We start from the raw sequence: 25,274 nt of genomic DNA, 5'->3' as shown, positions 1-25,274 counted from the left end.
GGAGGGGAAGTGGCCTCGTATGTGGTGATTGTTCTGACCATCACAAAGGTCACAAATAGGGACAGGCAGGTGGGTCCCTCACACCCGGGCTTACTCTTCTGAGGCTGTCACCTCAGATTAATCCCATCTCAGATTAACCAGCTGTCCTTACCAAGGGCAAGACACCATTCAATACCAGTCTCTTAAAGATTGTTCTCATACAAGATTTATTCCCCAGCACCACTCCCCCCCGCCCCCCCCCGCCGCCCATCCCCACCCCAGTTCACAGTGGAGGACTAAGGAGATTCAGAGCCGGATCCCCCGGGCACAAGAAACACCTTCTGAAGATTTTGCTCTCCTTCCTTCCTCCCTCTTGCCAACTTCCAAGGCCTGAAGCTACCCACACTCCTGCAAACACACCCAAACCCACTCCTCTTCCACACTTCCCGTTTTTTCCCACATCAGAGCTCACCTATGAGACATCTGGGTTCTGTCCAAAGTCTGAGAACCATAAAGCAGGGAGATGCCATTTACCCCTAAACTTCACACACACAAGTGACTATGAAACAGGCACCTAGCTCTTCTCCCTTAGTTTTCACTTCTGGCCTCTACCTTTTCCATCAACCAAGAGCAAACATGTTAGCACACTCCCACCTGCAGCACACGAAAATGGGCTCTGTCCAACATCCCTTGCCCAGGTATGGGGGTGTTGGGGGAGTGGTCCCTGAGGATCAGCAAAGGGTTAATGCAGAGGGCAAGAGGACAGAACAGTTTGGCCTGAGCTCTGACTGGGGAGCCAAAGAGAGGCTGTAGGCTGGCACAGGTCTAGAATGATCATTTTTAGTTTTTGTCTCACATGATTTTTCTAGGGGCAGTAGAACACATACCCCTCAGAGAAGTCTCTACTGACTACAGACACATTCTTGCTAACTGGGTTCTCCTTAAAGGAGGCCCCACCAAGTTGGGAAGCAGTTAAAAATGAAAGTATTAAAGGAACTGAACAGGGAGTAGGAAGAGCTGGTGCAGGAAGAGCTGGGCCCTGCGCGAATGCCGGCGGGCCACTGGTAAAGTGCTCCCTGACACGCCGCGCAACCATTGCTGCTCCAGCGGAGGAGCCGGGGAGGCAACAGGAGCACGGACATGGATATGGTATGGTATTGCTTTGCTCGTTGCTCAGGCTGATGGTCAAATGGAGCCAGGGGTAGCAGCACCAGAAGTAACCAGGCAGCTTCAGAAGATTCCATGAGACCAGGAGACACAGAGGCACTCGCCCTCTCAGCCAGCTGACCCCACAGCCCAAGGTAATGTCGAAGAAGCCCGCCCCCACAACATGTTCACAGTTCTTAAATTTCACAAGCACTACTTTGGAGCACTGGAGGTTAGGCCTCAAGAAATGAGGATGGGCTGGGGCAGAAGGAGCAGGCCTGCTCTGCCCAACCAAAAAACTTGCTTAGAAAAAGACAAATCAAATCATGGCTTCGCAAAAGAGGAGGATGGCAGCTGCTGCTGACTTGGAGCTCCAAGGAGGTGATGGAGGGAGGGAGGAAGGGAAGGGTGCTTCTGTCACGGAGGGCCCCCGAGCACCCATACCTAGAAGCGAACAGCAGCACCCCCTCAAAGGGGAACCAATACCCCTGATTATTTTGTTCCCCCAAAGTACCATTCTGGGGGAGACAAGCCTCCCTCAGGGGAGCACTCTCGCTGCAGCGACTGAGCTCAGAACCGGGCGTCCAGCGGGTAGCAGGGGCGTGAGCATCCATCCTCTTGGCAGGCCTGAGCTTCTGCCAGGCCACCAAGCACTCATATGTAATTCAGCGGATGGGACCTGGGTTCTTCCCTTGCCCCTTCACCTTAAGTGGGATAGGGAGAAAAAAAAACCTAAACTACAGTGACCCCTAAAAGGAGTCTCTGCTTCAGTGGCTCCTGGAACTGGCAGGGTCCAGCTGATTCAGCTCCGACTGGTCCAGAAGTTCAAAGTCATCCCCCTCAGCATCAGTGTCCAGGTCTGAACTGGGGGCCCGGAGGAAGCCTCTTGTTGTTCTCCGGGGAGGCAGGCCAGAAGGGCCTGGCTGGGAGGCCCCTGACAGGGCCAGATGGATCATGCCCTGGGAGACCAGGCTGGCGAGGTTGCTGGTGAGGTGGGACCCTGCAGGCAGGGCACTGAGCAGGAGCTCTGGCAGCACAGCCTCCTCCTGGCTGGCAGGCGGGTTCTGGAGCTCCTCAGCCCCTGGTGGGGAACGGTACATCAAGCTAGGCATCCCAATGCTGGTATCGTCCTCATCATCCAGACCAGTGGGATCCACATTAATGGAAGGGAAGTCTGGAAGGTCTCTGGCAAAGGATTCTTCTGGATCACTGTGACCATCTAGGTCTGGGAGAACAGAGGGGTGTCTGAGACATGGCAACAGTCTGGCACTCCTGTGCCTTAGCCCCACAAAGTCAGCACCATGCAACCAGATTTTTTTACCTGGAATTCCTCAGGGTAAAGCAAAACCTGGAGCACTGGTGGGCGTTTCCCCTCCACTTATATACTGCTGTGATCTCTGCTGGCCAAAGAATTCCCTCCCTTTCCTCCCCTATGCTCTACAGGAGCCTAGAACCGAGACTACTGAGGATTTTAAGGAGAGCAGCAGCACAATCCCAGCTGCAGCCATACCCCCCAACCCCCACCAAAGCTGCTCTGCCACCTGTTCCACACCTCTGAAAATAGGGGAGGAGGGGGCAGTATCCTCTCTGCCCCGGGAAGCTGGGCAGCGACAGTCAGAGCCGTTACGAATTCACATCCATGGTCCCCCTCACCTTCAGAGCCTTCTGTTAGAGGTGTCTGGCCCCGTGAAAGATTGAACGTGCCATTGTCTGTACAAGAGACCTCAGCATCTGAGTGCTCAGAGTCTGTGATGGCCAATTCCCTGGCAACAGTAGAATCATCCAGCTTAGGAGAGAAAAGATCAACAAGCCTGAAGAGCGGATGCCATTAGGAACAGGTGCAGTTCCCCAGTTATAGCTCTACTAATTAGCTGGCCTTAAAGGCTAGCCTACAGCTAGCACTGCCATCAGACACGACTGGGGACTTCAGTCAGCATCGTGATCCTTCTAGGTTGCTCCCCCAAGGAAAATACCCTTACTTATCGATCTCGAGCAGGAAGGAAAGCAGTCGGGGAAGCCAACCAGCCACTTACTCTAAAGCGAGTAGCTGATGCAGAGATTACTTTTCTTGGGGGCTGGGAAGATACACTGCCCAACAAAAGGTGAGCTGGGCTGTTTAAAAGACGATCACACTAGTCCCAGAAGTCCTGCCATGATGGCAGGGGTTAAAAGGAGACATGAAAGAGGGTGTGCTGGTCACCAGGTTCAAACTGAGACCTACACACACAGTCCCAGTATAACACGAGCTGCTTTCCTCACTGTTAGTGGGGCAAGGGGAGGGTGGGGCCCTGGAGCACCATAAGTTTGAAAGCCTAGTTACAGCCTAAATGTGAGGCGTCATATGGTTAAAGGGAGCTAAAAGAAAACTAGCCGGTGGTGCACTTCCCACATCCAAGATACCTGAGGACAGAAGGCCGCGAGCTCCTCTTCACTGTCACTGTGGCTGTCCAAGGCACGCTCTGGGTGCAAAGCTCTGCGGCGCACTGCGTGCAAAGAGTAGAAGGCCTTGGCACCTTCCCTTGAAGGAAAAACCCCACCCACCGGACTTCAAAGGCATAAGATCAGAATACAAGAAAATGAACCCTCTAAATACAACCCAAACCAAAATTACAATGCCTGAAAAAAAACAACCAAAACAACAATGCCTGGTGGGGGGGCAGCTGTTGACCCTCAGCGGCAAGATAAGCTGATAATAAGCACAGAAAGGCTCTCTCCCAGCGCCTCTCCTCCACCAGCCCCTCTCCGTTTTTGTTCTGGTCAGAGGATCAGCAACTCGAAGGATAGGCTGTGGGCAAACAGGATGTTAAGCGAAAAGTAGATGCCACTGCAGAGAAGGCAAGGGAGCCGCCCCACCCTGGTTCAATCAGGCTTCTAAGGACTGATAGTATTCAGCTGGCCATGCTGGGGAGCTGGGCCCACATGACCACAGGCAGCATGCTGGGCCTTCATGAAACAGCCCATCCTCCCAGCCCACAGAAGGGAGGGGAATGTTCACACGACTGTCATTCCTGTGTTGGAGGGTATAGGGCTAGTACCCTTCTGGCTTCTCAGGCAGTATCAAACTATCACCTTTGGAAAGCAGCTTTCAGTAGTGAAAAGAGGCATGGCTTAGTTAGGAGGTACTATTTACTGACTATAAAGCTCAATTTCTTTTCTCAAGGTTGTCAGGGTTAAATAAGATACACATGAATAAAATAAAAATATACAATAAAATAAATAAAAATACGCAGAGCTACCACCACAGTGCTTGGGTATATGGAAAGTGCTTCACAGAAAGCAGCAAACTCTAGGGATAGAGATCTTCACTGTCTGACTTTTACTCAACTTGGAAGTGTCCAGAATTCAAATGCAAAAACTCGTAAGCCTGCACAGATTTCCCTCGAATAAGATATCACTTTTACCTACCACCCTCCTACACACCACATCCCACCACTCCCACTTTTGAGGACCTACCCATTATGTCAGACCTATGGGCTTTTTCTTCTCTTCCCCAAACTGCCCAAGTGGAACGAAGCCTCCCCTTGACACTTACACTGTCTCTCTCTCTGCTTGGACATCATGTAGCCGCGGACACTAAAGTCCAGCCGCTGCAGAGCTGGCTTCAGCCGTACGTAGGCTCGATCCCACAGTCGGTGGTACACGGCTAGGGGCCACATCAGGACAGTGACAACTGAAAGGAGGAGTAGGAAATAGTCACAAGGGAGAAGAAGCTGGACTGTCCCTCTTCTACTGTGTCCTCTGACCAGAGAGTCGATGGGGCATAGTTCTGCTTCATTCTCCCGGTGACCTTTACTCGTCTCCCATGCCACATGGTGGGGGCGGGGGTTCTGGATGGCAGAGACTTCTGTGGCCACCGATGTGGCCGCGCACAGCAGAGTGTGTTGCTGATATATTGAGGACAGAACCAGGTGTGGTCACTTGCATCTGGGTGTCGCTGAGCCATAAATAAGGCTAGACCGGCAACGACTCAGGAACGACTCAACAAATCACAGGAGCTGCTGGCCACAGCCGTTAACTACTCAGTTTCCCGGCCCCACGCAAAGTTCTTGCCAAGAGGAAGTAATGGAATTTAAAACCTTGCACTCCAGGAGAAAAAGAAGTGCTCTAGGATAAGCAGAATCTAGTAGAGTAACCCCTAAAACTTATGTTCTGCTGTTATACAATATACTGACTCTAAAACTTTCCTCCTAAATAAGGACAGACAGTCCTTTATGATTGGTAACACAATATATGTTAATGGACCGTCATCAATTTCTAAAGCTCGCTTGGTAAGAAAAGGACTTGATGTTGGGGAGCTTGCTACAGACAAGGAGAAAGATATTTTCATGACACCAAACAGGTTACAGAAATATAAAAAGGTTATTTCCTGGTGAACCAAGATATAAAAGTCCTCTTCCTAGACCCAGAGTTAGCTCTGGCTAGAAAAGCTAGGAGAAGGGGAAGCTTGGGGGAGGTACATGCCATACTTACGTATCAAGTAGGACAGCAGGAGCCCAGGGATGTAGCGGCCCAAGACGGCCAAAAATGTCAGTATCCCACAGCTCAGCAAGCAGAACTAGAGGAGTCAGGAAACAGTATTAAGTTTCTGTTACATGGCAGGAGACTGGGGTGCAGACAAGGGATAAGGTGGAGACGTGGCTGAAATGAGTCTTTATGACTATGAGTGGGCAGGTCAGAATGAGAGCTGTGTCTAGCCACCGGTGCACCCCGTGGTGCATCTGTTTGAGATGAAAAGGAGCATGTCCATTCTATTCACATTCCTTCTCCCTTGCTAACTCAACAGGGCTGCACCCTTTCCACTGGAAAATTGGTTTGCATAGGCTCAGCCAAAAATTCTCTCTGAAAGCAAGTGTTGGTGGTGGGTTTTTTAAATTTAAAAAAAAAAAAAAAAAAGTAAAAAAAAAATTAAAAACCCAACAACCTACCATATGTTTAATATGACACAGAATACACATAAGCAAGCTCTCTTTCCCATCTTAGGGCAGGAAGATGGCTCAATCTAACAGGCAAGCACCCAAAGAAGTCATCGATCAAGCTCTTCCCTTAGTTCTAGTGGCTGGTCAGAAGCCCCTTCCCATAACTTCCCTTTGTCTCCACAATCATCACTGTCTTTCCTTTCTTGAATGAGGCTATGTAGTCAAAGGACTGTTTCAGTTTAGCATGAACTGAACTAAGAAGCCAGAAATGAAAATGAAAAGGGAAGAGTCTTACCTTGCCTGGGTTTTGCTTTTTGAAAAGCACAAGATTCCTTATGAAAATGGTCCCACTAACCCAGACTTCAGCTACGTGGTGGCAGAGCTCGGGCACGCTGAGCAACCGAGGGTGCACAAAGCCCCAGCTATAGAAGAGAGAAGGGGGAGCTGTGAAAGGAGGGTGTTGAGGGGCTCCCCCCATCTTGCTGTGTAGGCAGCCAATGCTTCTAGGTTACAACTGGAGCTGGGGAGTGGCTGGTCGTAGGTGCTTTGGAGGTGAAGCGGGACTTTTTTCTTGTCTCACCAGGTTGAAACTTGAATTTAGGGACTAAGAGAGCACACTGGTTCTGACAACTCCACCCTATGAGCAAGCCGCCCGGTCCACGTGTATAAACCTGCCACCAGCTCCAAGGCACTCTGTGCTGAGAAACATCTTCTCCGCCCTCGGACCATTGCAATTCACTGTGATTGCAATTCAGGGATAAAAGCAGAGCACAGTCTGACGCTGCTGCTGCTGAAGGGGAGGCAATGGTAGGTGTGTCCCTCAGAGAGAAAAGAAACTCAGCAAGAGCAAAATAAACCATAGCAAAGGAAATTCCTTGGATCCAACATATGGGATGAATGAACTGAGAAATAAAGCAGGAGCTGTAAGACACAAGATGAATCTTTGGCTTGCTGACGCCAGGAACCAATGTGTTTTCTGACCGGGGACCTTTTAAAAAGCCAGAGGTCACAGAAAACACTAAATGACCTGGTATAAAAGCCAGGAGACAAATGAAGTAAGCCTCTTCTGCGTTTTTACAGCAGGGCTAAAAAATGCAACTCACTCCCTGGCATACCAGGTCATGGCGCTATAATGCTTCTTTTTCAGAAACGTTTCTTGTTAATAGCAGAGGACGCTAGCCATCTCAACATACTGCTGCCTAAACTTTAGGACTCATTAAGACGATTATTTGGAACAGACTGGGTTCTCAGTCATACTCTATATCCATAACATGGGGTTAACAACATGTAACCAGAATATTACAACAAGAAAATCAATCAGAGCAACAAAAAGGGATTTAATTAGTGTTCCATACCTCTCATTGTCTAATGCGTCGGGTCTTGGCACTACAATATTAAAACAAACACCAGCATTAGTTGGTAGGGAAAACTAAACATAAAAATGTTAGGCTGTTGGTCTGACAGCTCGAGTTTTAATAGGTTTGGGGGAAAAGAAAATAGTAATAGCCAATAAAAAGGAGACACAATGTTATACTGACAGAGTTAGGGAAGTGCAGACATGGGGAGGATGGCTGATGCCTGCTCCTTTCTCCAGGGGTGGGGGTGGGGCGGTAAGGGGATCCAAATGGAGCATCAGGGCCCCTTCTACTTACTGCAATCAAGAGCCAAGGTGCACATGAAAAAATGACCCATTCCGCCCCTCAAGTGTGTCTTGGTTGCTCATACACATCAACGTGCACCAGGTTACCGAGGCAAGTTATAACCACTCCAACCCCGGAAATCTGCCTTTTCTCTTTGAAAAAGTTCCATTAACTACAATGAATGAGGTCAAGTCTTTTGACATTCACCAGCCATAAGACCTGTGAATGAACTACATGACTGCCTAAAGTCTCTGCAAAATAGGATGGGAATGTATTTAAAAACTGTATACTCTGGTGTAAATATCCTGCCAACACTTCAAAATTAATGTCAAAAACATACATCAATTTTCCTTGCTCTCAACCCCTACGCCCCTGCCTGACACTACTGGATCTGGTACCTGAACGCCATTCCCCCCACCCTCCTAGCGCTGAACTCTCACAGCTGGCTTTTATTCCTTACCCTCCTAACCCTCTATTTATCAGTCTTCACGTGTCTTCCTTCTTCCCAGCTAAGTCACCCATGGTTTATTTCCAGGAACACCTCTCTGACTGCTTCTCACACAGATACAAGCCATAGTTTCCTACCAGGTCTCTCTCCTTCCCCTTTTTATCCTTCCCTGGGATCCTATAAAATGCTATTGAGTTAATCTGTAATATATAGCTCTAATAAAAAAATGTTCAATGACCACACACTACATATGGGATAAAGTCTAAACTTCTAGATCTAACTTGAAAGGCTTGTAAAATCTAAACAATTTCAGTTTTATCTCTTCTAGCACTCCTTTTATAATGACCTCTTCGTCCTGGTAAAAGTGACTAATTCCCTGCTCTCAGGAGATGCTTTGCAGCTTCTGGTTTCTCAGATTAATCAAACTACTAGCCCCTCTAGAAACACACTTTTCACTTCACCTGTTCAAAACTCTTGCTTCATCAAGGCCTGAGCCAGGGCCAAAATACATGACAAATACACCGATCACACGCTGCAGAGTGACATCTCCGGTACCATTCTGTTGTCTATGTGTGTATCATCTTTGAGAAAAGGAACCGTATCTTAGAAAATACTTTACATAAGTCACAATGCTTAGCTTAGTGCTTTGCAAATAAACAATTCATAAGAAATCCCTGGGAGGCAAACTGACACTGCCTCAGTAAAGATGCCGTATCCAGGGGCGCCTGGGGTGGCTCAGTGGGTTAAAGCCTCTGCCTTCAGCTTGGGTCATGATCCCAGGGTCCTGGGATGGAGACGTGCATTGGGCTCTCTGCTCAGCAGGGAGCCTGCTTCCTCCTCTCTCTCTGCTTGCCTCTCTGCCTACTTGTGATCTCTGTCTGTCCAATAAAAAAAAAAAAAAAAAAAAAAGATGCAGTATCCAAAGATAATTTTTTTTTTTTAACTTGAGGACTACTTATTCCTCCGGCCAGTTATGAGGTCAAGAATATCTCAGGTGGTGGATACAGATTTCCTGAGCTTGGTAACAATGGGAAGGCTGGAACAAAGCTCTAAGGAACTACAGATGGGGCCCCAACCCTTCAAGTGTCTCCTAAAGCAACAATTCAGACATGAAAGGATATCCCAGTTCTAGATACACCCCCATAAACCCCAAAAACTAAAGGTAAAAATTAAAGGCAAGACCATTTCCAGTTCAGATTCTTCTAAATGTTACCAAACTAACCTTTTATTTCAGGCCAGATTTTGTTCTTCCACTGATCTATACATACGATGATCATGGAGCTGAATGCAAGCAGAAACACAAGACGAAGGGATGTCAGTGCAAAGAACCTACAGAGAGGGAAAAACAGATTATTATCCAATTAAGCTAATTTCAGAAGGGACCATCTGTGTAATTCAGGCTCCAGTAAACAGACTTAAGTCCTAGTTATATACCTTAGGAAAATCAGTTAAACTTTCTGAATATCAGCTATTTCACCTATGATAACAATTTGCTTCTGTAAAGGCAGAGGGCTAAATCAAATGACCTCTTAAAGCCCCTTTCGACTTTCAAGTCTGCAATTCTATTAATTTCAGGGAGAAATTCATTCCTGATAACTCATTATGAGGAAAGCAAACACCTTTCTACCAAATTAGACCTTAGTGGAGGGCAACAAACTGATAGAAATGTGTTAAAAAGCACAAAATTCAATCAGATATCCTTTTACAGATGAAGGAACTCAGATCCAAAAAGTACAATGATTTGGTCAAGGTCAACAGAAAGCACTGAAGCTACATCTTAAAATCTTAAAAGGCAACTCTTCAGAATTAACACAAGTATTTCTTAAACATTTCCAAAAAATTGAAGAGGGAATACCTCTTGATTGAATTTTATGAGGCCAGCATTACTCTGATACCAAAGCCAGACAAAGACACTACAAGAAAACTACAGCCCTACATTCCTTATGAACACAGAGGCAAAAATCCTTAATAAAACACTACCAAACTCGGGGCGCCTGGGTGGCTCAGTGGGTTAAGCCTCTGCCTTTGGCTCAGGTCATGATCCCAGGGTCCTGGGATTGAGCCCCACATCGGGCTCTCTGCTCAGCAGGGAGCCTGCTTCCCCACCTCTCTCTCTCTGCCTGCCTCTCTGCCTACTTATGATCTCTCCCTCTGTCAAATAAATAAATAAAATCTTAAAAAAAAACAAAAACTACCAAACTGAATTCAGCAACATATTCAAAGGATTAATTTCAGGAATACAAGGGTAGTTTAATATATAAAAACCAGTAAATGTAATACATCACAATAACAGAATGAAGGAAAAGATTGTTCTTTTTTTTTTTTTTTTTAAGATTTTATTTATTTATTTGAGAGACAGAATAAGAGAGAGCATGAGAGAGGAGGTCAGAGAAAGCAGCAGACTCCCCGTGGAGCTGGGAGCCTGACGAGGAACTCGATCCCAGGACTCCCAGATCATGACTTGAGCCGAAGGCAGACCCTCAGGTGGCTCAACTGAGCCACCCAAGTGCCCGAAAAGTTAGTTTTTATTTGAAGGAATCAAGCACAAATAGATATTTACAAAAAATCTGGGAAATCTGAATACATACCGAAGATATTAGGGAGCCATTGCTTATTTTTTAGGCGTGATAATGTTATGAAAAATAGGTTGGTAGAGTCCCTATTTTTAAAAGATACATACTATAATATTCATGAAAAAAATGATGAGATATCTGGGATTTATGTCAAAATAATACAGTCTGGCAAGGAAAAGAATATGAAAGAAGATGAAACAAGGGCACCTGAGTGGCTCAGTCGGTTTAGCATCTGACTTTGGCTCAGGTCATGATTTCAGGGTTCTGGGATCAAGCCCACATCAGGCTCCCGGCTCAGCAGGAGCCTGCGAGCCTGCTTCTCCCTCTGCCTCTGCCTCCCCCCCGCTCCTGCTCTCTCTCACTGTCAAATAAATCAACAGAATCTTTAAAAAAAAAAAAAAAAGTAAAACCAGATTGATGATAAGTTGATAAATTCTAATATTTAAAATCTTCCACAAAAAGTGGAAAAAAAATTTTTTTTAAAGTAGGTTTTTTTTTTTCCTTAAAGATCTGATTTATTTGTCAGAGAGAAAGCTCTCAAGCAGGGGGAGCAGCAGGCAGAGGGAGAAGCAGGCTCCCTGCTGAGCAAGGACTACCCACCCACCAACATGGGACTGGACCCCAGAACCCTGGGATCATGATCTGAGCTGAAGGCAGAAGTTTAAACAACTGAGCCGCCGAGGCATCCCTAAAAAAAACTAGTTCTATGAGTCCTTCTACTACAGCAACCTACGGCTCTAAAGCAGTGCCTCTCAGTATCTGTAGGCCAGTGCAGGGCTGCAAGTTGACTCTGCCCATCTGTGAGGAAATCAGTATTAAATTTAGAGTAAACACTGAGAAATTTTTATAGCAATCTGACCAAGTAATTTTGAATCTAAGAACACATTTGGGTTTGTATATTCTGTCCCTTTTTAAACTTTATTTTTCTAGTAACTCATTTATATTGTATTTTACAAAAGTACTAATTTGCAACACATCAGGGAAAACACCACCACTAGCCTTCCTCACAGACCGTTACGCAGGGCAGTGAGGATGGCTTTTAAAGCCAGACTTGCTTGAATCTGATTCTCTGAACACTCACTCTTAGTTATGGGTCCTTGAATGAATTAGCTTAACCTCTTCAGTTTCTTCATCTATTTGTAGTGGTAACAATAACAAAACTTGCAGGACTGTTTGTAGTTTTTGATACAACATACTTAATTGCCTATAAAAATATCATACTTCAGGGGCGCCTGGGTGGCTCAGTGGGTTAAGCCGCTGCCTTCGGCTCAGGTCATGATCCCAGGTCCTGGGATCGAGCCCCGCATCAGGCTTTCTGCTCGGCAGGGAGCCTGCTTCCTCCTCTCTCTTCTGCCTGCCTCTCTGCCTACTTGTGATTTCTCTCTGTCAAATAAATAAATAAAATCTTTAAAAAAAAAAAATATCATACTTCATATCTTGCTAGAAAGACAAGAAAATACAAGCCTAACACACGGTTCTATTCAACTTTACAAGGTAGAAGTGTTATCAGCTATTATCACAGGAACTGATCAAACAAGGGTAAGGATGACCAAGGTTTGGTTACAAATGACCTGTCTCCTCTCAACTGAACACACAACCTAATGGCTTGGTGTAACTCAGAACAATACCAGAGTATGAGCCTCATAAAGGAAAAAAAAAAAGCTTTGTCTACGTGTATATATCAATACATACACATATGCAGGGACTGGTAGAGGAACTTCAATTCAATTCAATTCAATGCTTCTAGATATTTTTGTACTTGTTTTCAATAAACATGAATCCATGTTATGTAATTTTTAAAACTAACGCGAAGGATGAAGGATGAAGGAAACAAGGACTTAAAAATCTGGTCACCAAATGATAACCCTATTCCGATTTTTCCACCCCACCACTTAAAGGACACTGTAATTACACATGAGATTAAAGAATGAAAGCAGCTTAACAAAAATAAGCCTCTCGAGCTGCCTCAGGTCATTAATCTTTTCTCCAAGACCAGTTCATCATCGCAACAAATAAGCAAATTTAACAAGGCCAAGGATAAGGGCCCTAGAGCTTCCTGCTCCCTAGCACTGCTGCTTCTCTGTCCCAGGAGGATAAGGCAGGACCACTGCTCCTTCCAGAGTTCTTGAAAGGGCTCCCGGGGGAGGCAATCCAGACTGTCTGCAATTTCCACTTCCCAGATCATGATTACTAACACCCATCTAAACTGGGGTAGGGAAAGGATATTAAGCTCTCCTAAGAAAGGCTGATTTTCCAAAAATGATGGCAGGAAAAAATACTGCTTCTCCAAGACCTGAACTACTTTATATTTTGGTAGCCTGTTATAATCCCCGCCTACTCAACCCAGCAAATACTTACTGAGTGCCCATTTTATGTGGAGGCCGGAGGTATGCAGCCCAGTTACAGAAAACAGTGAGACATGGACCTCACTCTCAAGTGTATTTATGCATCTATCTGTGTTTGCAATATAACATGCAATATAACAACAAAGAGGAGGACATCAAGCTGGAATTTAAAAGATAAATGGTAAGAATGGGGTGCCTGGCTGGTTCAGTCAATGGAGCATGTGACTCTTGATCTTGGGTTGTGGTTTTGAGCCCCATGCTGGGTGTAGAGATAACTGGGGGGGAAAAAAAAGATAAATGGTAAGAAAACAAGACAAAAGGGTGTGGGGAAGGAGGAGAGGACACTCAGGGAGAAGAGCCAGCTGGCATGACATATTTAAAGAACGACAAGCAGTTTTGATAGAACTGAAACAGAACACAAGGAGGAGATGAGTATGGGGAGAGAGGCAGGAGTCAGATTATGAAGGGCCTTTTATCATAAGCATGTTAGATTTTACCCTGCAGATAAAGGTGATAAAGAGTTTTACAAAGGCTGTATTTTTTGGGTCATGAAGGCTAAAAGTGTGAACATCTTCTTGAACAAGATTAATCCTGGTCCATAAATTAATTTTAGGAACAGATTTACCTTTTTTCTTGAATAAGCCAATGTAGGAACCTCCGAAGAAGTTTTTCTGTGTGGTGTAAAATAACATTTCTTGGGAAATCAGTTTCTTCCATATAGGTAAAAACTTTTTTTAAAAAAAGATTTTATTTATTTATTTGGCAGACAGGGATCACAAGTAGGCAGAGAGGCAGGAAGAGAGAGACGGAGAAGCAGGCTCCCTGCTGAGCAGAGAGCCCGATGCTGGGCATCGATCCCAGGACCCTGGGATCATGACCTGAGCTGAAGGCAGAAGCTTTAACCCACTGAGCCACCCAGGCGCCCCCCAAACAAACTAAAAAAACAAATATTTAAAAAATTTTTTAAAGTAAGCTCTACACCCAACGTGGGGCTTGAACTCACCAACCTGAGATCAAGAGTCATATATGCTCTGTCTACTAAGCCAGCAAACTGCCCCAAAACACAAATAATATTTATGAAAAAAACTGGAAATTTGAACACTAACTAGAGTTAGTCTTGCTGTCTCTCTCTCTCTCTCTAATAAATCAGGGTGGCTCAGTTGGTTGAGTGTCCAACTCTTGGTTTCGGCTCAGATCATGATCTCAGGATGGTGAGATCAAGCCCTATGTTGGGCTCCACACTCATCGTGGAGTCTGCTTGAGATTCTCTCTCTTCCTCTCCCCTCTGTTCTCTCTCAAAAACCCTGAGAGATCATGACCTGAGGCGAAGGCAGAGGCTTAACCCACTGAGCCACCAAAGCGCCCCTCAAATAAGTAATCTTAAAAAAATAATTTTTCTAAAGATTTTTATTTGACAGAGAAATGACACAGTAAGAGAGGAAACACAAACGGGGGAGTAGAAAAGGGAGAAGCAGGTTTCCTACCGAGCAGGGAGCCTGATGTGGGGCTTAACCCCAGGACCCTGGAATCACGACCCAAGCCGAAGGCAGAGGCTTTAACTCACTGAGCCACCCAGGTGCCCCTTAAAACGTTTTTAAATAAATAAAAAATAAACGAATAAGCAGAAATTAGTAACTCATTGCCATTTACTTTAAAATCTTTACTACTATTGAGAGTGAAATATTATCTATCCATCAATTCATTATTTTCTGCCTTTTTCCCCCTGTCCTTTTGTAAACCTTCCATCCCCTTTATTAGGGGTTAAAATCCAATTATCAGTCTAAATAAAATACTCCTCGAAAAAACTGGTTTCCTGCAAAGTCATGAGAAAGTCCAAAACTAAACAATTTTTTGAGGTTAACTATACCATGGATCCTCATTATTAGTACAGGTAAATTAGAGTTTACTATAATCATAAAGTTCATGCTACAATCATAAAAAAATAAAGGGCATATGTCTATCTTCAATCAAAGAAGATACTATTTCTGGGTTCCTTTGTTATTACAGAGTAAGCTTGTCTCACTGGCACTTCAGAACAAAGCCTCCCATCCTATAGGGACAAAAAGCCCATTATTGTACACCACTTGTGGCCGTCTGGTTAATGAGCCAGTCACTGGTAAATGAGAATGACAAAAATTAACCCAACCCACATAATGTAGTGATCATTGTTGCTTACACAAAACCAGAAATGAAACCAGCTAGCTGCTAAGCACCTACTTTATGTTAATGATTGTCCATTAACATAAAGCACCCAACCTTGCAATTAGGATAGATAAAAGCTGATGGCGAAAGGGAGACAAAAAAAAGTAAGCCAAGGCATTCTTGGGAGTCTCCCTGGCTACTAAAACCAACAAGAACCTTCCAGAGACTAGCATTAGAAACACGTGCTCAAAAGACTGCAACTGCAATTTGATTGTAAATTTTTCTCATAGAACAAATGTCTTTACTTAAACGGACCCTACCTTCCATCTCTTGTTCCTCACTATTGTTTTTCACTCATATTCTAACTGTTTAAATCAGAATTGTTGTACTCTTAATCACTTCTTGCTCATTTTTTAAAAAAATTTTTATTTATTTATTTGACAGACAGAGATCATAAGTAGGCAGAGAGGCGGGCAGAGAGAGATGGGGAAGCAGGCTCCCCGCTGAGCAGAGTCGGACATGGGGCTTGATCCCAGGACCCGGAGATCACGACCCAAGCTGAAGACAGAGGCTTAACCCACTGAGGCACTCAGGTGCCCCTCTCGGTCATTTTTTTATTTGGGAGGCTTTGTGGGGGAGGGAACACCTGTATTTTTTTAATCATGGAAACAACAGATTCCATAACATCCCCTAGGGTATAGTATAGGATGGTTAATTCAGACAAGTGACAGTTAAAGCAGATCTCAACAGGGAATCAACTTGTGATTGCTCTAAAGCAGTATCCCTAATAGAGACTGTCTAGAATCCTAGAATGTTAAGAAGTGTAAAGGAGCTCCAGAGTCATCTAGCCCTCCTTGAATCATGCGCTACTCTTAAGAGAAGAGGAAGGGCTTAGAATGCATACACATCTCCAAGGCTCCTTGGTTCTCCCCTGATCTGCTAGGTCAGAGTTAAACCAGCAGGTTACTCTAACCTGTTCTTTTCTGATCCTGTGAGGATACACTCTTGCGGACTCAGATATTCTTCCCCCAAATCACTCATTTACAGGTGGCGTTGAGGCTAATGAAAACACAAGCTACCGAAAAGGAAGGGTTAACATTTCTGTTAATATCCTAGAGATAACAACATATCAGTGACCAGAAGCAATATAGAAGATTTCTGACCTAATAGCTATAATTGCTCTGGCACCTGAAGGGAAAAAAAAAAAAAAAAACAACACAAAAAACCAGAACAAAACATGAATGAAAGCCCTGAATACTATATAGCAAGGCTATACATCTCTTTCTTTTGTGGTGGGGTTGTTGCTGTTTTGTTTTTTTTTTTAAAGATTTTATTTATTTATTTGACAGAGAGAAATCACAAGTAAGCAGAGAGGCAGGCAGAGAGAGAGGAGGAAGCAGGCTCCCTGCTGAGCAGAAAGCCCGATGTGGGGCTCGAACCCAGGACCTGGGATCATGACCTGAGCCGAAGGCAGTGGCTTAACCCACTGAGCCACCCAGGCGCCCCGTTGTTGCTGTTTTTAATTAAGATGTAAGAGGGCACATTCACAGGCATAGAAAAACCCTGAGTGAGAATACATATCAATGAAAGTTAAGAGCTACCTACCTGAACTCTGATTTTTTTATACTCCTATCCAATCTTCTAATACCTCAAAATGTATAAAACATCTCAGTTAATGATGTATCATTATTCAGAACAAAAAAGGAAAAAACGCCAATGATCCTCTTACATTTTCTAAACATTATTTATAAAGTCTGAAAACTAAACAGTTACTAATTGAAATGTCAATACACATATAAAATATGATGTTACTAGAATGTTAAGTCTAGTCTTCAATTTGAACCTCGAACTGCCTCCCAAGGAGGCTCATTTCCTAAAACAACAATCCTGTGAACTGCCTTACCAAACTACCTTAGCTGTCCCTCTGTAACCTTCATGGGTATGAGTCCTCTCTCCACAAAGTGCCAGAGTCTCGAGTCACACCTTCCTTCTGCTGTAGCTCTTCACCTACATTGTGGAGAAGGATGGGAATATAACAAGTAACCATGTTCTGGATACACAGTAGGCAAGCTACCAGGAAATGGCAGAGATAAGGACCAATCACAAGGCTTTAAGAGACCAAGATGTAAGAAAACAGGAGCTGAGTGAGATTCTAAATTTAGCCTGTTAGTAAACTTGAACATACACTGCTGAGGGGCAAAATTAAAGCTAACTCCAACAGTAGGAGCAGCCATGTTCAGATCTCAACTCCACAACCTACTTCTAAAGTTTCTCATGCAAGAGGCATATGGAAAGTCCCCTGAGAAATAACAACAGACATGCTACTGATTCATTTGTATTAACACACCCTTGGTTTCATTATTCATTTAAATCCTGATGGAGTTTTTATGTATCAGACAATCACACTTGGATCCAAACCTTTTAATGAGGACCAATTTTTTCCCTAGGAGTACAATCTCAGTGTAGGTAAAAAAAAATGAAGTTTTGACTGGATGGTTTGGGGTTTAGGGCTGTGATGGGGGAGGTGGGGAAAGAAAGAGAAGATCATTTTGGAAAATGCTCTTGAATGATGTGCTCTAGTTAAAGGTTTCTGACAGAGTAGAAGAGGAAAGGAAGTAAGCACCTGGGGATCAAAGAAGCACTACCAAAAATAAATGAAGAATGCTGTAGGAAAACTTTATCACCAAGTTTGCTGAAGTCTCTGGAAGCAACTAGTGTCAGAGACTGCTGCAACACCTTTAATCTGAGTCTCCTTCAAACTGTGAGGAGTAATAACTGAACATTGTATCTTTCTGTCAATGAATTTTAAATTGTGCTCCAGTTCACTAAAAATCTTTCAGACAAAAAAATAATAAATGTGCTGGTTTTAAAACCAAGAATTTTAGGAGGAAAAAGTATTTTCAGCAAAAACATATTGTCTGGGATGCCTGGGTGTCTCAGTCGTTAAGCGTCTGTGTTCTGCTCAGGTCTTGATCTCAGGGTCCTGGGATCGAGCCCCACATTGGGTTCCCTGCTCACTGGGAAGCCTGCTTTCCCTCTCCCACTCCCCCTGCTTGTGTTCCTGCTCTTGCTGTCTCTCTCTCTGTCAAATAAATAAATAAAATCTTAAAAACAAAACATTTTTTTTTGAAATGTTCCATTTCAGACTTATCCAGAATAGGTTTTTCATTCAGCTGTAGACCCCCTCCCCAATACTGCAGTTCCCTTGGAATTTGGTGGATAATCCTTTCTTAGTTATGAATAATTCCGAAGTATGCTCAGCAGATCGTATGAAGACCTATGTCCACCTTACGTCATGACAACCAAGAAGCAGCAGTTCCATTTCACACAGCATGACACACAGTCTCTTAGAGCATATATACAGTCTCACTTCGCCAGCTGAGGAAAACTCACACACGCTTTTAGGCATTCTCAATTTCCCTGCCTATAAACCATGCCTAAGGATGGATCTCTAATTCTTTGGGAGGAGTTGCAATCATAAGTGGCTTTGAAACGGGCGAAACCGCACTATCACTATTTCATAACTGTTCTTCAAAAGCTTGTAATTTTCTTTCAACTTGCAGCTTTGGAGGCTCTCACTGACGCTCAGACTTCACAAACTCCCTTGAGCAGGAGAAAGAAGACCTAACGTGCTAATTCTAATTCAGATCTCTTATCACACCTACGGAGACCTTTGCAACATCTCAAGTCTGACACATCTACCCCAGTAACAACTACTAAAATCAGAGCTCGGGGGGTGGTCTTCGAACCACATTTAAGCAAACAAGAGACGGGAAGTGATAGCCTTAAGTGACACAGCTTTCCCTAGCCAAAATGAGGCGCCCTCGCTCACTGCGAGCGGCTCAAGATGTTATCAGAAGCTCCTGCCATATGTACGGGGTGAGGCTGCGGGACAAGTAAAGCAGGGACGATGACTGGAAGGCCCTGGGGAGGACTGCGGTGCAAAGCCTGCAGGCGGGATGGAGTGGAAGATGAGGCAAAATTAGACAGTTACTGTAAGGAGCCAATGCAGCGAAGAAAACAGGGAGGCGAGAGGTAGAGCCCTAGAAAAACCTGACGAATTCGCGCCTGGGAGGGTTTCCGAGGGCCCAGTTCTCTCACCAGAAAGCCGCGTTCAGCCCCAGGCACCACAGGGCGCTCCTGGCTGGCCGCTCCCACACCAGGGCTGCCTGCACCCGGCTCAGCAGAGGCTCGTAAGGCCCCAGCACCTCCACCAGGGCCCGCTGCGCCGCCTCAACCTGCTGGTCTCGCTCCCAGGAGCCTGACAGAGCGCGGCGGCCCCTGAAAGTCGGCCCCGAGCCTGGGCCTGGGGCCGCGGCCACCCCCTCTGCCTCCGCCATCTCCCCCCCGGCAGCCACAACATCCGGGGCCGCGGCCCGACGGTCACAATAAACACCTACTGCGCAGATGCGCGTTTCGGCGGGGGAGGCCGCGATCTCCACAGTACGCCTGCGCGCGGGCTCTAGTTCCCGTCCACCCAGAGGAAAGAACACTACGTCAAAGTACGTCCTCCGCGCCCAAGCGCAGAGCGCGACCCGGAGCTGCGCATGCGCAGTCTGCTCGACTGAAGCCGGATGAATAAGGACTTGCCATCGCCAGAACTCAGTTCTCATTGGAGCAGAGAAAGTTTGTGGGAGGAACAGGTTGTTTGGCGCCTGCGTCTTGCGGCTAGCGGCTTCAGAGCCGCGGCTTGGCTGGCGGGAGCGTCTGCAGCGCCGGTGCCTGAGGAGCGATGCCGAGGGAAATCATCACCCTACAGTTGGGCCAGTGCGGCAATCAGAGTGAGCGAACCTCCGGCCCCTCCACTACTTAGGTTCCTTAGATTCTGTGGGCTCTCGCTGTGATCCCGGACTCCATCTGCCCTTCCCAGAATCGTAGTTTTCCGAAGGCGGGACATGCCTGACCCAGTGTCCAGTTGCCCAACCCCGAGGGGCCCTCCCCTCCCAGTCGCTGGCATACAGCCCTTTCCTCCTACATGGGAGACTCCCGAGGCTTGACTTCCTACCTTCAAACCCAGACGCTCAGTCCCTCAGCTCCTAGTTGGAATCTGCCCAGACCCAGATATTCTCTTTCTCCCCCGTCTGCCCCTCTCCCCTAGTTGGGTTCGAGTTCTGGAAACAGCTGTGCGCCGAGCATGGTATCAGCCCCGAGGGCATCGTAGAGGAGTTCGCCACCGAGGGCACTGACCGCAAGGACGTCTTCTTCTACCAGGTGCCCCCAGCGACATGGCCAGGGGGTCTGAGGGAAGGGCAGGGGCCTGGTACCGGGAGACCCGCTGAGCAGAGGAACCAGGGCGGGAGGCTTGAGGAGGGAGGGCAGGCAGGAGCCAGAGCTGGGAGGATGGAGGGCTGGGCCTTAGCTGATTGTGCCCCCTTGCTGGATGCCCCTTGGCAGGCAGACGATGAGCACTACATCCCCAGGGCGGTGCTGCTGGACCTGGAGCCCCGGGTGATCCACTCCATCCTCAACTCCCCCTATGCGAAGCTCTACAACCCAGAGAACATCTACCTGTCGGAGCATGGAGGAGGAGCTGGCAACAACTGGGCCAGTGGATTCTCGCAGGTCATTTGCTATTTCTCTGGCAGGACCCACAACTCCCTTCCTGTGTGAGGATAGGTTGTATGACTTGCCAGAGAGAGAAGAAACCAGATCAAGGATGTATGTGTAGTGGAGAGAGAGATGGCTGAGGAGAGTTTTTTTTTTAAGTCTACTATATAATATGGTTAAGACTGCACTTGCCAGTGCTATGTACCAGGCTATACTAAATGTTTTACATATAACTTGCTTAAACCTCCCCAGAACTGTAGAGGTAGGTATTATAGGTTCATGGCCTCTTAACTGCTTTTTCAGATTTCAGAAAGCTGTGAAACCAAAAGATGATTTATAACTTATTTAGTAGCAAAACCAAATCTTGGGTGTCTGGCTGGCTCATTCAGTAGAGCATGTGATTCTTGATCTTGGGGGTTGTGAGTTCGAGACCCACGCTGGGTGTAGAGATTATTTAAAAATAAAATCTTTAAGGGGCGCCTGGGTGGCTCAGTGGGTTAAAGCCTCTGCCTTTGGCTCAGGTCATGATCTCAGGGTCCTGGGATCGAGCCCCGCGTCCGGCTCTCTGCTCAGCAGGGAGCCTGCTTCCCTTCCTCTCTCTCTGCCTGCTTCTCTGCCTACCTGTGATCTCTGTCTGTTAAATAAATAAATAAAATATTTAAAAATAATAATAATAAAATAAAATCTTTAAAAAAACCCAAATATCAGTGGAGATAAGCTATTTTAGCGTCTATCCAACTTGTCATTACTCATATGTGTCATTGCAGAAATATTAATATATTTTATATTAATATATTAATATATTTGATTAACACACATTAGACACCCACTGGTGTTTTACTTAACATACATCATATGTACCATAGTACTTACTTGAACAGGAAAAATTTGAATCCCAAAACGTACCTGGCCCCAAGAATTTTAAATAAGGCATTGAAGAGTTGTATTATTCCCTTCATTATACAAATGAGGAAACTGAGTAATCTGCCCAGAGTCACTTGATTAAATAAAACTAGAACTGATACATGACCCGGATGTACCATCTGCTCATACCCACTGTGCTTTACTGTCTCTCAATACTAATGAAAAGCAGGGCTACTGTGCTCCACAAAAGGACTTTTATGGTTCTATAAAGAGAATCCAGGGTGGCTCTTCTGAGGTCAGAGTCCTTGTCCATGGTCCTGTGCCACTTTGACACTCCCCATGTCTGTACAGGGAGAGAAGATCCACGAGGACATTTTCGACATCATAGATCGGGAGGCAGATGGCAGTGACAGTCTAGAGGTGAGTGTCTTAGGAATGCTGGTGGGATTTGTCATAGGAAAGGCTTGACGACACCCTTTAGAAGCCAACCGTTAGGTATAAGACCTCCCCATGTGCCCTTTCCACTGAACAAGCCACTGGGCTTTGTTGGACACAAGGCAGGGTCTCCTAAGCTGTAGGTGTGGGGGAGGGAAGTGGAGGAGAGGCCTCAGGAAGATAGGAGTCCTGGAAGTCGTAGGATGGGTCCAGTTTGCAATGCAATACCTAGACACTGACTGCCCCTTCCCCATGCAGGGCTTCGTGCTGTGTCACTCCATTGCTGGGGGGACAGGCTCTGGCCTGGGCTCCTACCTCTTAGAACGGCTGAATGACAGGTAAGTCTGTGTTTCATGAGGCTGGAAAACTTGGTTTCCCAAGAAGCTGGGAGGCCTTCCAGATACGCCTTCCTATTTGCTGGAACAGAGAAAGAGCCCTTTTGTTCAGTCCTGTGGTTAGGAAAGGGAAGGTACAATGACCAAGAACCTGATCACACTCTGGGGATTTGGATCCGCAGCTTAGAATCTAGGCCCTAGATGAAGAGATGAAGGTTCAGGGAGCATGGCTGGTTTAGAGTTAGAACCCTAGGTCTGAAGATGTGTCTCTGCCATTCCTCCTTTGGGCTTGCAGACTTCCAAAAGTCAAGTCTCCTTTCTCTGTTGGTCCTGTGTCCCACCCCAGTTTCCCCATCTAGGTTCAGCCACTTTCTGACTATCATGAGCCCCACGTTAACCAAATCTCCAGTCTCTTACCCTGACCCTCTTCTCTCAACCCCATTAGGTACCCCAAGAAGCTGGTGCAGACGTACTCAGTGTTCCCCAACCAGGATGAGATGAGCGATGTGGTGGTCCAGCCCTACAACTCACTGCTCACGCTCAAGAGGCTGACCCAGAATGCAGACTGTGTGGTGCGTCCTGGATTCTGCCATTCTCCCCTCCAGCAGCACCTCTGCTTTCATCATCTTCTTGCACTTAAAAAGTCCATTTTGAGCCCTTTTGTTCCTCAGTCCTGTGCCAGTGCCTTTTGGATGGGTCTTTTTGGCCATGAGGCACCAAAGAAATTAAGTTTCAGAGCCCAGACTCAGGCAGAACTCCTATTCTTTCTGTCTCCATAAATTTGTCATTCTCTTCTGTCCCCCCCCCTCCAGGTAGTGCTGGACAACACAGCCCTGAACCGGATCGCCACAGACCGCCTGCACATCCAGAACCCGTCCTTCTCCCAGATCAACCAGCTGGTGAGCCCCCATTCCCGGACTCTCTGGGCTGGAACCCCTCCTTGCTCTGGTCCACCTCAGGAAGGGAGCCCTCACCCCTCCTAGGGGCCAGGGCCCACAGCACACGCTCCTGTCCCCAGGTGTCCACCATCATGTCAGCCAGCACCACCACCCTGCGCTACCCCGGCTATATGAACAACGACCTCATCGGCCTCATCGCCTCGCTCATTCCCACTCCTCGACTTCACTTCCTCATGACGGGTTACACCCCGCTTACCACGGACCAGTCGGTAGGAGCAGTTGCGGCAGGCCCTGCCCTCGCCTTTCTGTCCCCCTGCTGCCCCAGGAGCTGCCCCTTGCGGCCCCCAGAGGCTCTGTGCTCCGGGACCAGGATAGACCGTCTAACTGCACACTGACCCACTCTCCTCTCCCCTGTGCCTCTGGCTCCCTCCCCGCAGAGCCCAGGCCCTGTGGCATCTGCGGATGCTCCCGCACAGGGCCATGACCTTGCTGAGCTGAGGAGGACTCAGTCCCACAGCAGAGGCTCAGTGTAGACCTGGATCTCGAGACCCTTCCCTAAGAGACAGGGCTGAGGCATTGGACGGTGGCCTGAGTGCGGGCCCGGGCCCTGTGGCCCACTGTCCCCTCAGGTGGCCAGCGTGAGGAAGACCACGGTCCTGGATGTCATGAGGCGGCTGCTGCAGCCCAAGAACGTGATGGTGTCCACGGGCCGGGATCGCCAGACCAATCACTGCTACATCGCCATCCTCAACATCATCCAGGGGGAGGTGGACCCCACCCAGGTAGGTGAGGCCCCTTCATGCCACCCCCGGGCCCCGCAGGGGTAGAGGAGAGGCTACCACCACCACTGCTGTGTGCACCCCTCCCCCCAGGTCCACAAGAGTCTGCAGAGGATCCGGGAACGGAAGCTGGCCAACTTCATCCCCTGGGGCCCTGCCAGCATCCAGGTGGCCCTGTCAAGGAAGTCTCCCTACCTGCCTTCGGCCCACCGGGTCAGTGGGCTCATGATGGCCAACCACACCAGCATCTCCTCGGTGAGGCTCACTGTTTACACATGTCTTTCCATATTTGCTTCCCTGGTTGGGCCTCACCTTTCCACATCCCTGCTGCCCCTGCTTCTGGCTCTCTTAACATACAGATTGCCCAGCCTTGCTTCCCTGGCTTTCTGGGCCATACTGCTGCTCTAAGTTCTTTGTGACCCCTGCTCTCTGCACACACCAAGCTCTTCGAGCGGACCTGTCGCCAGTATGACAAACTGCGGAAACGGGAGGCCTTCCTGGAGCAGTTCCGCAAGGAGGACATCTTCAAGGAGAACTTCGACGAGCTGGACACATCCAGGGAGGTGGTGCAGCAGCTCATCGACGAGTACCACGCAGCCACGCGGCCAGACTACATCTCCTGGGGCGCCCAGGAGCAGTGAGGACCCCAGGACGGGGACCTCATCTGCCTTACTGATTGGCCCAGGCCCTGCCTGACGGGCCACGCCCTCAGAGTACCGATCAGGGACCTCACATATCTCTTCCTCATAAACACACACACACACACACACACACACACACACACACACACACACACGTACTCTGTACTGGCCTGGGGACATGTTTATGTCTCCTCTTATGAGACTATTTATGTTAAATAAAGCACTGGACATAATAAATCAAGTCACTGGTCTCTTAAAGGCTTGTAGATGGGGGCGCCTGGGTGGCTCAGTGGGTTAAGCCTCTGCCTTCAGCTCAGGTCATGATCTCAGGGTCCTGGGATCGAGCCCCGCATCGGGCTCTCTGCTTGGCAGGGAGCCTGCTTCCCCCTCTCTCTCTGCCTGCCTCTCTGCCTACTTGTGATCTTTCTGTCAAATAAATAAATAAAATCTTTAAAAAAAAAAAAAAAAAAGGCTTGTAGATGTGCAGAAGGGGGATGCCTGTTCTCTCTCCATCACAGTGAAAGGGTCTTCCCCAACTTCCAGCCTCTTTAACGCTGAGCAAATGCCTCCCCTCACTTTTCCTTC

The 25,274-nt window shown here is 47.0% G+C and overlaps 2 protein-coding genes across 2 annotated transcripts; one reads left to right on the top strand and one right to left on the bottom strand.

Moving 5' to 3' along the window:
* Positions 1-230: 230 nt before the first annotated feature.
* Positions 231-19,621, bottom strand: RETREG3 (reticulophagy regulator family member 3). Its single transcript, XM_047707600.1, has 9 exons — positions 19,291-19,621; positions 9,352-9,458; positions 7,397-7,427; positions 6,337-6,463; positions 5,596-5,680; positions 4,658-4,795; positions 3,526-3,608; positions 2,779-2,911; positions 231-2,350 (listed from the first exon to the last, which is right to left on the bottom strand). Exons 1-9 carry the CDS (start codon positions 19,527-19,529, stop codon positions 1,893-1,895), a joined length of 1,401 nt encoding a protein of 466 aa, XP_047563556.1. The 5' UTR covers positions 19,530-19,621; the 3' UTR covers positions 231-1,892.
* A 190-nt stretch (positions 19,622-19,811) lies between these two features.
* LOC125087361 (tubulin gamma-1 chain) lies at positions 19,812-24,930 on the top strand. The gene is made up of 11 exons (XM_047707602.1): positions 19,812-19,970; positions 20,288-20,400; positions 20,584-20,751; positions 21,952-22,020; positions 22,294-22,373; positions 22,816-22,942; positions 23,183-23,269; positions 23,389-23,538; positions 23,899-24,051; positions 24,142-24,303; positions 24,492-24,930. The coding sequence occupies exons 1-11, from the start codon at positions 19,922-19,924 to the stop codon at positions 24,687-24,689; spliced, it is 1,356 nt and encodes a 451-aa protein (XP_047563558.1). The 5' UTR covers positions 19,812-19,921; the 3' UTR covers positions 24,690-24,930.
* Positions 24,931-25,274: the final 344 nt, after the last annotated feature.

Source organism: Lutra lutra, chromosome 16, assembly GCF_902655055.1.
Source record: "Lutra lutra chromosome 16, mLutLut1.2, whole genome shotgun sequence".
Lineage (NCBI taxonomy): Eukaryota > Metazoa > Chordata > Mammalia > Carnivora > Mustelidae > Lutra > Lutra lutra.
This window is presented reverse-complemented; position numbering and strand designations above follow the sequence as displayed.